Raw genomic sequence first — 14,164 nt, forward strand, 5'->3', positions numbered from 1 at the left:
TGGCCGTACGATCGCGATGTTCGCTTAATTACGACGGAATGCGCATAAGCGCGAAAGATGATCCAAATGACGCGACGAATGGATTTTTCTCATGCCAAACACTAAGGCATAATATTATAATGCTTACATAAATTTTCGGATGTCCGGATGTATTCAGAACGTAGGTTATGCGCGAAAGTGCAAACTTGTGCACTTTTTGACACTTTTAGCCCCTGAATGATCCAAAAGTTTGTTTTAGCATACCAAACCCCTCAAAGCCTATTTCTAAGCTATGTAAAGGATATATATGGTATGTTTAACTTATGGAAATGTTCCGGAATGTTCGTTACAGTTCAAATTGGCATACTTTCGCAGTTTGTCAAGTTTAGTCCCTGTAAGCGAATTAACTTGTTTTTGCCATACCAATGCCTTCAAAACTTATTTCTAAGTTATGTAAAGGTTATTTAAGGTATGTTAAGTGTATGATGGTCTCCCGGAGTATTTGTCGCATTAAACTAAGTACGTTTATGCACCAGTTTGCGTATAATTCTCCAGAAAGCGTTGTAGAGTATGAAATTGAACAAGAATTGATATGTGCAAAGCATACACATATTTATACAAATCCCAAGTATGAAATACAATATTTCCTTGGTTTGGCATTTGTTTGATGGTTGAAGTGACACAGGTGTCACAGTCTCCCCTACTTTAGGAAATTTCGTCCCGAAATTTAATTCTAGAGGAAACTCGTGAGGACAGCTGTGAAGGTTTCGCCTTATAATAGATCCATTGAACCCTTAGGTAAAACTCTGGGCCATGTTAGGATTCTTAGCGAATTTGTTAACCCTCAGAGTGAATTCCTTGAAATAGTAAAACATGAAATTTTGAACTACTGATTGACGAACGTTTCTTATGAAGGCTTATCATAGGAAAACTTGGTGTGTGATTGAGATCAGAATTGGGGGAGTGTGGGAATAAATGACATTGGTCGAGGTCCGAGACTTCTCCCGTATCATTATTCTTGTCACTAGGTCTTAACACATGATGAAACTTCCTGTGGTTCCTGTGCACTGAATTCCATAATTATGTAGGCCTCCATAATTACGTAATTCCTTGCACAGTCCGCACAGTCCATTTCATAATCCGTAGGAAAATTACTTGAATAAATATGAAGCGATTTGACTAGACCACCAAAGGATCCTTTTAATTCGATCAACGAACGATCTTTTAACTAGATCAACACATGATCTTCTTAACTAGACCGTCGTACGATCTCTTTAAATAGACCGCTTAAGGGATCATTTTTTATATCATCACATGATATTTCTAATCAGATTTTCAAAATCAATCTGTTTAAGCAGACCTTTCAAGAGGTCCAATTATAGAATAATACTTTATAACCCGAGGGACTTAACTACACTGTTGAAATCCATTAAGGGTTTAAGATAGTATCTTTGGATATCCCATTATGAATCTCTCGTATGAAGATATGAAAGATTCTATGAGGATTTGGATGGATCACATACAACCACAAAACATGTAAGAAAATACATAAGCACAAATTTAGTTAACTTGATTCTTTATTTTGTTATCCTTAGGTATGGATATTAAGGCACACTAGGAATCCAACCTATGGATTTCATTTGGCACTTTAACGATTTATGAAGATCTATCTATAAAGATAGAGGGATTCTCAATAAGTGTTTGACTTTGTTTCTTAAAAGAAACGAGAGTTTAAGGTTCTTGGGGAGATCACAAGTGATCATAATATGACAGAACCATACGAGTAGTTTGTCTTTGGGTTGATATCATAAAGTTGCATCAAGCATTCACACAAACGCATAAATTTTGCAGAAATAAAAACAACAAATCTTCATTTATGTAACAACGGAATTGTCTTGAAGTGTCAAAAGATAGCAACTAAGGTAATACAAAGCACTAATTGTTCACTGCTGCATCATTGTTCATGTTTGCCTCATTGATGTTGAACACTCGTCCACGCGCTGGAGGTATGTTAACAAGCCTTGGGCAATTGTTCCTGTAGTGGGTAAGGTCACCACAGTTATAACATGACCCTGGAGGGAACTGTGCTTGAACAGCAGCAGGGTTTGCAGCAGCTTGATTTGCATAACGACAAACATTGATCAAATGTCCCAACCGCCCACAGTGGGTACATTTGTGACACTGCTCTTGCTCTAGATGATAACGGTTGCATTTGTTGCACAACGGTGCAGTACCAACATAGTTTTGTCTTTTACGAGGTTGTGTTGGCTGGTTTGGTGCAACTTGTTTGTCTTGAGCAGTTACAGCGTAGCTTTGAGAGGCTTTGCGCTTTTTCTTCTTGGACACCTCAGCACTTTCTTCCTTTGGTTCCACATGAGCAGTCTTGTCAGATGGTCTTAAGTCGCCCTTCCGAAACAGCTTGCGCTTCCTGATTTGGGATTCAGTCAGAGTGGCAGCCAATTCAATGGCTTGTCTGACAGTAGTAGGGTTGCTGCCAGTAACGATGTCCTGAACTACGTCAGGAAGCCCATCAATGTATTTCTCAATCGCCTTATCCAGAGGCGTAACCATAGTAGGGCATAACAAGCTCAATTCCTCATAGCGATCAGTATAGGCTCGATGTTCCCCACTGTCTTGCTTTAAATCATTAAATTCCCTTTCTAGAGCCCTAAGCTCATGACGAGGACAGAACTCCTTCATCATAAGAGCCCTAAGCTCGGCCCAAGTCTGTGCTAATGCAACCTCTGCACCGCGGTCTCTCATAACCCCGTTCCACCACGTAAGAGCCCTCTTCTGAAACACACTCGAAGAAAACTCGACCTTGCGATTTTCAGGACACTGAACGTGACGGAAAGTATTCTCAATGCTCTCGAACCATTGAAGAAGACCAGTTGCTCCCTCAGAACCATTGAACTTGAGCGGTTTAGCTGAGTTAAAAATCTTGAAATTGCATGGAGCATTGTTGTTGTTGATGGCTTGAGTTATTTGAGCATAAAGAATTGGGAAGGCAGCAGCCATTTGTTGCGCGATGATTTCCGCCAGTTCGGCATTCGCCATCTGATTGTCGCGTCGAGGAGGCATTCTAAAAGAGGAAACATGAGAGGAAACGAGTGAGAGAATTAGACGAAAAGGATGAGATGAAACAAATCTGATGAAAGCAAGGATAGTGACCGTCTGTCTGTTACTACAAAGCAACAAACGACCTGGTGATTAATCAAAGCAAATAGGTCAAAATAATGTATCGCGAAGACATGCTCGCCTATAAGTGGACACTCACCCCAAGAGTTCCCAGGTAAGAGTGACTGGTCCGATTATGTGGATTTGTACGAACACTCTAGCCTTAGACAGAAAACTCAGGGTACAGGCACCCACCCTTCCAGTTTGCATGTGTTCACAATATTTAGACCAACTTTGACGAGAGTTTTGAAAATTCAAAGGGGTTCAAAACCTTATAACAGAGGGTTCAAAACCTAGTAATCAATCATCCTAGAACAGATGATTAGTTTTCAAAGCGGTTTTGAAATTTATGTTCTTGTTGCGGTCGTCGCCTAAGGATAGGTGACGGTGTTGTTTTATGACTAAACGCAAGTAAACTCGCGTTAGGGTCCTAGGAAGGTTATAGACTAGGTCAAAGCATTACTAATAACCTAATTCCCTATAACCATGAGCTCTGATACCAACTTTTCTGTCACACCCCGACCACGTGGTACAACAAAACGTGGCGGAAACGTCGGGGAGTGTTGTAACAGAATCATTGTTTCATAACACATGGAAATTTAAATATTGTTTTATTGATTAAATGAACTCGTTGTTCTATTACAATCACATAAGTACAACTATGATCTTCCAAGTTTTAAAGTTGCTAAGGCACGAGTCCATCCTAAATGTAGCATGCATCAACAATCATCTCAAGACAGCACCTGAAACATGTGTAAAAATAGGTACGTCAGCATAAAAATGCCTGTGAGATACATAGGTTTTGTGAAAACGGAGTTCATGACTTATGTTTGAGAAAATGTTTAGTCATGAACTTTGTAAATTTGCTTTGTCTTGTAAATCATTTGAAAAACGATAGGATCAGATGATATGTATAAATAAGAGAATAATGTAGGGTTAACTGAATAACCATGTAAAATGAGTTTGTATAAGTTAAGTTGTTTGAAAAACAATGTTTTAATAAAACGTTTATGGTATATATAAAATATACCTTGGTTTTAAGAAAGTTGAATAAGTAATATATTAAAATATATTTCAGTTCCAATATTGTTAACTCAAGTGTGCTAAATAACGCCACGGTATGTAATGCAATGAAAACACTTATATATAAGAAGTACCAGCGGCGTATCTACCATGTTTTCATCACATTACACTCGTTCCGTTATCTAAACACTAACCAAAACCAAATCGTTTGATAGATAGTATATTAAATATACTTTAGTTGTTCAAAATAATAGTTTTCAGTAGTATATTACAAGTATACCTTGGATTTATAAATAACATATTAAACCATGTTTTAGTTTTGTAACTAACATGTCAGTATATGCTTTGGATGTGATAAATAACATACTAAACTATGTTTTAGTTATGTAAGTAACATATCACAATATGCTTTGGATGATTACAAAATATATGTTAGTTCTGTACAACACCACACATGAGAGTATATCAAACTATACTTTTTGGGAGTATATCAAAATATACCTTAAAGGTGCGATTTAAGAATTCATTCAGACCTGGTGCATCAAACTACACCTTTGAGACTATAGGGATACCACAAAGGAAATCCCTATTTGGATGGAGAAACGAATTGGTTTCAGACATTCCATGACAACAGGAATGGGGTGTCTAGTCCTATAGCGCTATATCATACTACCAATCGGTCTGGTGAACAAAATAGGTACTATTCCAACAATTATTTTTGTAATTTTTTGAGAAATCAGTGTTTAAACCATAGATAGTCATTTAGTTTGTCAAAAGATAAATACTATCATGTATAATCAATTATACTTTGAAATCATGAAAATAACAGATAGGTACACATGCTTCACCCCAAAACAGTTCAGAAACAGTAAAAGAGGGGAACTATGTACTCACCTGAGATTGCTTTGAGTTCCTTGTATAACAACCGGATAATGCTAAAGATCACGGGATATCAAACGGCACCTAATAGGTAGCTATGTTAATATACCGGACCAAATCGGAAGGATCGGATAGTACGCGGGTTCGTAAACCAAACGAGTATGGAGACTCGTGTGATATGGCTTAGCAAAGCCTACATACTAAAATGAAACCTAATCTAAGTGCTTACGGTCCATCACGACCCGTTTAGGTAGCTTATGCTACCCTAACGCGTCGTTCGCGTAGAACGCGTTCGGGACGCCTAACATTGCGACCACACGGTATAACCTCGGAAGGTTATAGCTATGGTCACCTAATGTGTTTGGTCGGGTCCTAATGACCGACCAAATGGGTCGGGTTCGAAAGTATAAGCGATGGTTTAAATCGCTTACCTTACGACCCTATATAAGCACTAAACTAAAAGTGACGAGCTAAGCATGTTAGAACATGCTTAACTAAGTTTAGAAACAGGTTTGGCATCAAAACAAACGGCTTTGATGCCCACGAGTAGTTTGGTTACAAAATACGCAAGAATGCGCATTTTGGCCGAAACTACGACTCGTCACTGGGCCTAGTTAACGTGGTGATCAGTAGGTATAGTCACTACGGACTATAACCATCGTGATCACGCTCACGTTATGAAGTTCCATGAACTTCGCATCGACCATAAGCTGGTCAATGCAGAAAGTCAACAAAACGTTGACTTTCGGACTCGAAAAGCGAATAAAAGAGCGAAAGAAGACTTACGGAGGGTCCCCGAGTGCTAATCAAGACCAAATAGCTCAGGTATGAAACAATGGTTTCAACTTAGAGCTCTAAGATCTGATTTTGTGAATTTTACACTAAAGGGGGGGGGTATTTATAGGAAAAGTGGAACCGTTAGGATCGTTTTATCGAATATCGTGCCTTGATCTCGTGCGTACATGTGTCCAAGTGGATAAGTTCAGTGAACTTGACCCTTGGCTCTTCGTTGGGTGAAAAGGCATCGCCCCTTGATCGAACGAAAGGCCAGATTCTGCATTAAATGCAAAATCTTCTGTCAGACATGTTCACGCGGCCCGCCTAAGGATTTGGCAAATCCTTACGCGCCCCGCCTAAGGTTCCCAGACCAGAATTTTCAATTTTGGTCCCTGCACTTCAGAAACACGTATTTTGGCCCATTTTGGCACGTTTAAGCCCCGTTAACCTCATTTCAAGGCTCTAAGATGAAGTTAAAGTGTAGGGGACTTGAAATATGCTCAAAAATATTCCGGATGTCGGTTCGTTTGGCCGTACGATCGCGATGTTCGCTTAATTACGACGGAATGCGCATAAGCGCGAAAGATGATCCAAATGACGCGACGAATGGATTTTTCTCATGCCAAACACTAAGGCATAATATTATAATGCTTACATAAATTTTCGGATGTCCGGATGTATTCAGAACGTAGGTTATGCGCGAAAGTGCAAACTTGTGCACTTTTTGACACTTTTAGCCCCTGAATGATCCAAAAGTTTGTTTTAGCATACCAAACCCCTCAAAGCCTATTTCTAAGCTATGTAAAGGATATATATGGTATGTTTAACTTATGGAAATGTTCCGGAATGTTCGTTACAGTTCAAATTGGCATACTTTCGCAGTTTGTCAAGTTTAGTCCCTGTAAGCGAATTAACTTGTTTTTGCCATACCAATGCCTTCAAAACTTATTTCTAAGTTATGTAAAGGTTATTTAAGGTATGTTAAGTGTATGATGGTCTCCCGGAGTATTTGTCGCATTAAACTAAGTACGTTTATGCACCAGTTTGCGTATAATTCTCCAGAAAGCGTTGTAGAGTATGAAATTGAACAAGAATTGATATGTGCAAAGCATACACATATTTATACAAATCCCAAGTATGAAATACAATATTTCCTTGGTTTGGCATTTGTTTGATGGTTGAAGTGACACAGGTGTCACAATTACTTGTCTAAATGGGCGGAGGCCGAGGCTCTTCCAACAAATGATGGAAGAGTAGTGGTAAAATTTTTGAAAAAACTGTTTTCTCGCTTCGGGACACCAAAGGCTTTAATAAGTGATAGAGGTACCCATTTTTGCAATCATCAACTCGAAAAAATATTAACAAGATATGGGGTCTATCATCGGGTCTCAATGGCATATCACCCTCAAACAAATGGGCAAGCCGAAGTGACTAATCGAGGTTTAAAACGAATACTTGAAAAAACCGTAGGAATAAATAAAAAAGAATGGGCCGACAAATTAGACGACGCTTTATGGGCTTTTCGAACTGCTTATAAAACCACTATAGGCACAACCCCATATAAACTCGTCTATGGAAAAAGTTGTCACTTGCCAGTAGAGATAGCTCACAAAGCCTACTGGGCAATAAAAAACGTGAACTTAGATTTAGAAAATGCCGGTAAAAATCGATTTTGTCAAATAAATGAATTAGACGAGCTAAGGAATTATGCATATTCTAACTCCGAAATTTATAAGGAAAGAATGAAAAATCTACACGATAAATATATTAAATCCAATGAATTTCGGGTAGGAGATCAAGTTCTATTGTTTAATTCACGACTTCGGTTATTTCCTGGTAAGTTAAAATCTAGGTGGTCAGGACCTTTTTCCGTCACCCATGTTTTTCCACACGGTGCAGTAGAAATTAAAACTCGAAATGGGACACCATTTAAAGTCAATGGCCAACGGCTAAAACTCTACCGAGGATCCATCGAGGATGAGGAAGAGGAGATCTCACTTCAAACGGTTAACGAATAAACTCATACCCGACATGTTACAGGTAAGTGTACGTTTAAAAACCAGTAAGTCTTCTAGCCATTTTCGGAAATAATGGGCATGCACACGAGCACAAAAAAAAATTCAAAAACTTTGCTCGGCACGGGGCCGTGTCGAGGCAACTGTCGGGATAAAACCCTCTTTTCCTATCAGTTACACCATTCCACACGCCCAGTATAGCCGAAAACACTCTGGTTAGAGGCGATTTTCTGCAGTTTTTCAACGTCACCACCGAATCTAACAACGTCAAGGTATGATTCTATCCTCTTTAGTAGTTAGATTAGTTACTTGCATGTAGTTAAAACATCAAAAATTGGGGAAAAATCTAGGGTTCTTCATGTTCATCCGGATCGAACTCAAAATTTTTGATGTAATTTGTTAGTAGTAGTTGAGATTAGTATAGTAGGAAGTAAATAGACAAGTATTGTTGATAGATTTGTTCGATTTTCAACTAAAACCCCAAACCCTTGTTCTTGAACCGAAAAACACGAAATTGAAAGGGTAAACGGTTTGTTTTGGGAAAAACGACACTTAGCGTTTCATTTTCGGGGGAAACTGCTACTATTGGGCTAGAAATTTTCAGGTTTTCGAAACCGGGACGAAAAATGGAATTCTTGGGTTACAGACGCCTGGACACGGGGCCGTGTCCGCTGAACACGGGGCCGTGTCCAGCCCACTGTTTGCAGTTTCACTCTGATTTTCCTTGTTTCGTACTAATTTTTATGTATTCTTTTCAGATGTCTAAATTCACGAGGTTTAACGCAAGTGAACTGGACGCTAGGGCACGATACGAGGTTCTACAAACAAGACCGGAAGAGTACCCAAGGCGGGCGTGTACCGACTTGCTAACCATGGTGAATCAACTTGACCGCTTCAACAACATTGTGAGGGGTCCACTGCATGTCGCATTGACCACCCGACTACGGTCGGTACATCAATGCACGATGGAGTTCTACAGCACCTTCATTTTCAACTCGAGATGTGAACCGTTTGACCATGAGGCGGTCACATTCCGATGTGGAGGGACCACGTTCACAACCTCCATGGCACAGTTTGGATCTATCATAGGGCTATACAGTGATGAGGAAGCGGGGAATGAAGAGAATACTGGGGGATTACGAGACTTGGATGCAACTAAACGCCAAGCCGCATGGGCTCAAATAGGTGAAGGAATCTACAACCCAAGCAGCACCAAAAGCACCAAACTGAGGGACCCGCTATACCGCTACATCCACAGGCTCCTCACGTACTCGCTGAACCAACGCCACGACAGTAGTGGCGTTGTTGGGTTGAAAGATTTGGTTGTCCTTCACTGCATCCACAACCAGAAGCCTCTCGATGTTCCGTACCTCCTACTGCGAAACATGCACCTAAATCGCCTTGCTCATGCTCCTACACCAATCTTCTTCGGAGGATGGGTGTACCGTCTCTTCAAGCATTTCACGAATATCCCAAGGTCCTTTGAAAGGAGTCCATGGTCGGGACGAGTCGATTACCACATTTCCCGAGCCATGAACTTACTTTATGAGGCGGAAGACGGGACGGTGAGCTTTCAAAGGACACAAGGCTATGCATGGAACCCGTAGGAGGCTCTAGTTCTTCATGCACCACATCCCCATTTTCAGTACCCACCCCAAAGCGATCCGGGCCAATCCTCCTCTCAAGGAGGTGGTTTTCTTAACTTTCAAAGTTTACATGATCTTTTGCAGGAAAACCTCATGTCACAAGGAACACCTACAATCTCGCCAACAACACACACCACCGGGTTGGAGCTATCGAGCGCAACATTAACGATATACAAGATGATATCGGTAGCATCCGGGAGTACATGGCGAGGCATGGGGGTGGAGGTGATAGTAGTGATGAAGACATGGAGTAGGAGGCTTGAAGGAACAAGGGGCTGGTTGGTGATGAGCCCACAGGTTTAAGTGCCCTTCTATCTATCAAACAATTCATGGCATGCGTGCCATTTGTCGAATAATTTACTTTCTCTAACTACTTTTTATCTTTGTTTTATTTTTACTTTATGCTTGGATGATATTTGACGATGGTAATTTAGGATGGTTTTGCTTGTTTGGTTGGTATTGAGTGATTAAACAGGTGCAATGCAAGGGTTAGAGTGCTAAACATTAGCACTTGCAGCCCCAAAAGGGAGAAACCGGGAGACAAAACCTATTTTTCAGGCTCACAGACTGTCCACACGGGGACGTGTCCAGCCGATACGCCCCCGTGTTCATCTCCCAGATCTGCTGTTTGGTCACTGACCTGCAAATTTTTGCCAGACACGAGGCCGTGTTCACCCAACACGCCCCCGTGTTCATCTTCTGTAAGTTCTCGGTACTGGCAGTTCACCACGGGGCCGTGTCCAATGGACACGGGGCCGTGTCCAGACTGCCAGTAACATAAATCTTTGCTTTTTAAACCCACTTTTACACATTCTAATCAACCAAAAACTTTATTTTTGGACACATTGAGGACAATGTGTAATTTAAGTGTGGGGGGGATGCTTAAACCTTGAAATTTTGCAAATCCTAAATACAAGCCTTACACAAACCTCTATTGGAACCGCTAAACACCCCAAATTTTTTTCAAAAACTTTTTCATTTTTTTTTTATTTACGTGTCTTAGTTTAAGTTGGGAATAACAAGTTCTAAAAAGGTTATATTTTTACAAGTTTACAACCGATAGCGTCGTGATAACAAAGAACCAACATAAGAAAATTATGAAACGGCATAACAAGTCTAGTTAAAAATTCGATTATATATACTTGATCACATTAAAAACCCATTCCCACAAAAGTGAGTTTTGAGCCTGTATTGAGCACAAAAATATACATATTTAGACTAAATGCTCATTTTTCGTTTCTTGTGTGAATAGCCGCTTGGTTCTTACAAATCTAGAACTTGCCACGACGATACATTCCCGATCCTTACCGACTTAAACCCAAGTAAGTAAATGATGGAGGCATTAGGACTAACCAATTTTTCTTTCAAAACCATTATTTTCATTTTTTTTTCTCACCTACCCAAAATCCCCCTAGATAGCCCCTTTGAGCCTAAACCTTTCATTTCATTACCCCAAAAACCCTTTTCACCCACCAAAAACCTTTTTTATTTTTCACTCTTTATTTTAGTAACAAGCTCGGTTTTTCGTAAAACTCGCCTTTTTATGTGATGAAAAAAAAAATATATATATATATATATATGAATGAAGTCAAAAACAAACAAAAGCTATATAAAAGCTTGTTTGGAGAAATACTTCAAAATAAAAAGTCGCTAAAGACAAGGCATTTTACGAAAACCGACGCTTTTACGATTTTCGCCCTTTTTACTAACCACTAACCAACCCCTTTTATCGAATTTTGGGTGTAACATACGTTCCATAACAACCAAACTTATCAAACGAATGATTTAATTGGACTATTTATCACTTGCGAATAACTGTTTGCATAGATATACGTGATGCTAGTACATGTATGCTAGGACTTATACTCGTGACGTCCCACCAAGACTAGTATAGTACTATTTCGCCCGACGGGGTCTAGTTATGCCATCAAAGAGTCGAGCATCGAGGACTTAGCTGGTAGTATCAGTTTTGTGAGTATATATGTCGTGTATTACGTTTATGCATGCGGAAATTCGCAGCACTTTTAATCTATCACACTATCACATATCAAACCTGTATACTCGCCAATACTTTTGTATTGACAAAGTTTTAACGTATGTTGCAGGTTTAGCCGAAGTTTACATCAAATCAAGCTAGGAAGTCTAGAAACTCATCTAAAATCTAGGTTGTCGGATTTGAATTGTTCGAGAGGACAAGAAATCTGTGATGACTTACGTGATTGTATTGTTTGTTAGTATGGGATGACAAATGTAATAAATATTATCGCAATATAGTTGTTATGGATTCTCTTGAGCAATCTGATTCGACTAGTGCCGCGCCCCGATGATTCCGCCATCGGTTGGGGTGTGACATATACACCTTCGGCCGAGTGTTGAGTGATCCCCCATGAGGTATGTGAACTTGTATATAAATGGAATTTTAATAAGGCATGCTATGCCCAAATAAGTAATTTATCTTATGAAACGTTCAAAATAAATCATAACGAATAGGATTGTAAATAAATAAAAATAAAACTTATAAAGACCTTGGATTCCCGACACTCTAGGACAAGCTAAAAAAACTTCTCTTCTACCTATTCCATTTGGGAGTGTAAGCCACATTTAAAGAGTTTTGCTTGAGGACAAGCAAAAGTTCAAGTGTGGGGGTATTTGATGTGTGTAAAATGCAACATATAAATCACATCAATTAAGGCATAAAACTAACCCTTTTTAAGTACTAATGTTGGAAAAAGAGTGTTTTTGTCTTCCTTTTGTATTTTCAGGATGAAATGAGCTCAAAATCACAAAAGAAGCAAAAAGACAACTAATTCTACCATAAATACAAGAAAAGGAACAAAAGTAGACTGCCCGGACCCTCAACGGCACCTCCAAAGGCAAAGAAGAGAAAACAGAGTCTGAACACGCCCCGTGTCCAGCGAACACGGGGGCGTGCCCAGGAAGTAGCAGAAAAGACAAACCAGTAGAAGCTTCCATTGCCCACCACGGGGCCGTGTCCAGCGGGCACGGGGGCGTGGTGAAAGTACAGCAGGCGCATTAATTGTAATTGCGAATTACAATTAATGAAGAGAGAGAATGTCAGACGGGCACGGGGGCGTGTCCAGCGGACACGGGGCCGTGCCCAGCCTTCTGTTTAGCCTATAAATAGAGGAGCTTGGCTTCATTCTCTTTCATCCCTTGGCACACCACCTCTCTCACACTTCATCCACCACCCACCACCACCATAACACCATCATCCACCACCATCATCCATTGTCCATCGTAGAGTGTGTGAGTCGTCTCAGGATCCAAGATTGATCGTAAGAGTTCTTGACAATCAAGGCCATGTTTGCCTAAGTCTCTTACATCACTTGGTGAAGACAAGTGTTTAGTATAATACTTTTTATTTTTAATCTTTTGCACTTTTTATTTGGTTTTGTATTAATGACTTTAATAACTAGTTACTTATGTTGAAGGTGATCTTTCCTTATCGTTTGTCAGTGGTGTCTTGGCGTTATTTTACTGTTTATATAAAATAAAAGATTTTCACCATTCATATCTCCACGGTCTATATGGAGGTATGTTGGCTACCTGGTCGGGGGTTAAGGGAACGGTTTGGTAAGGGTCTTGCCTTTGTTCAGCGTTTAGAGGTCCTGCTTGGGACCTGGGTCAAATTTAGTAGGATCTCCTTCAATACCCATAGGTATTGGATGGCGGGGATCCAAACTCTTTGACCCCCTCATAAGTTAACTACTATTAATACTATAACCCGGCTATTTAGGACTGTATCCCTGCTGACTCAGACTACTTAGCCGAGGGTAACGTCACCGCCAAAAGCGGGGCCTACCACAATTTGCATTAATAACTTAATTCATTATCTTTCAATAATCCGACCCTTTAGGATTGTATCCTTGCTGACTCAAACTACTGGGTTGAGGGTAACGTCGCCTTCAAAAGAGGGGCCTACTACAATAACTAAGATAATCTCTTAAACAAGTGCAAAAGTGCGAAAATAATCAAAGGTTATACTAATACACGTGTCGGATCCAAGTGATTCATCTTGTCTATCTGTTTTTATTTTATTTTATTTTTCAGCATTTAGTTAGTTTTTATTTTTCTTAGTTTAAAACATTTTTCTCACTTTTTGATTTGATTAGACGTTGAGGATAAACCGGTATTAAAAGCTCTTGTGTCCTTGGACAATCTCGGTATCTTACCAACACTATACTACGTCCACGATGGGTGCACTTGCCCATATGTGTGTTTAGTGTTAGTGAATATCGTGTTTTATAAATTTAAAACTTGGCTAAAAGTGTAAAAAGGGGCTTAAATACTCATCAAAAATATAACACACTTCACGCACATCACCCGTTAGAGTATCATGGTGCCCACATTTTAACCAAGTTAAGCTAGTTAACAAAGTTTAAAGTTTACTAATACATGATTAAATAAGCTTCATTTTTCAACTATCTTACCTAACCAAGCACCAATCATCCAACACAATTACTTATAATCAAGAAATCAATATCAATAACAAGGTTGCAAACTAATCATCAAAGATAATCATAGAAAATACTTCAAAGTTTCATTACAAACATAGATAAACATACTAATGGTTATAATCAAGCAAGGGATTGTTGTGTTTTTGCCCAAAGGCTACAATAATACATAAATATTAATCTAAATGCTTGA

The 14,164-nt window shown here is 39.6% G+C and overlaps 1 protein-coding gene across 1 annotated transcript in view; it reads left to right on the forward strand.

Annotated features, from left to right (window-relative positions):
• LOC118481040 overlaps window positions 1-8,326 on the forward strand; it is a gene marked incomplete at its 5' end in the record, with an annotated part of 39,720 nt that extends 31,394 nt beyond the window's left edge. The window contains one exon of the mRNA XM_035976125.1: window positions 8,306-8,326. Within this exon, the coding sequence (XP_035832018.1) occupies window positions 8,306-8,326 (21 nt within the window). The remainder of the gene's footprint in view (window positions 1-8,305) is intronic.
• Window positions 8,327-14,164: the final 5,838 nt, after the last annotated feature.

The sequence above is a fragment of the Helianthus annuus genome, chromosome 8 (assembly GCF_002127325.2).
Source record: "Helianthus annuus cultivar XRQ/B chromosome 8, HanXRQr2.0-SUNRISE, whole genome shotgun sequence".
Classification (NCBI taxonomy): Eukaryota; Viridiplantae; Streptophyta; class Magnoliopsida; order Asterales; family Asteraceae; genus Helianthus; species Helianthus annuus.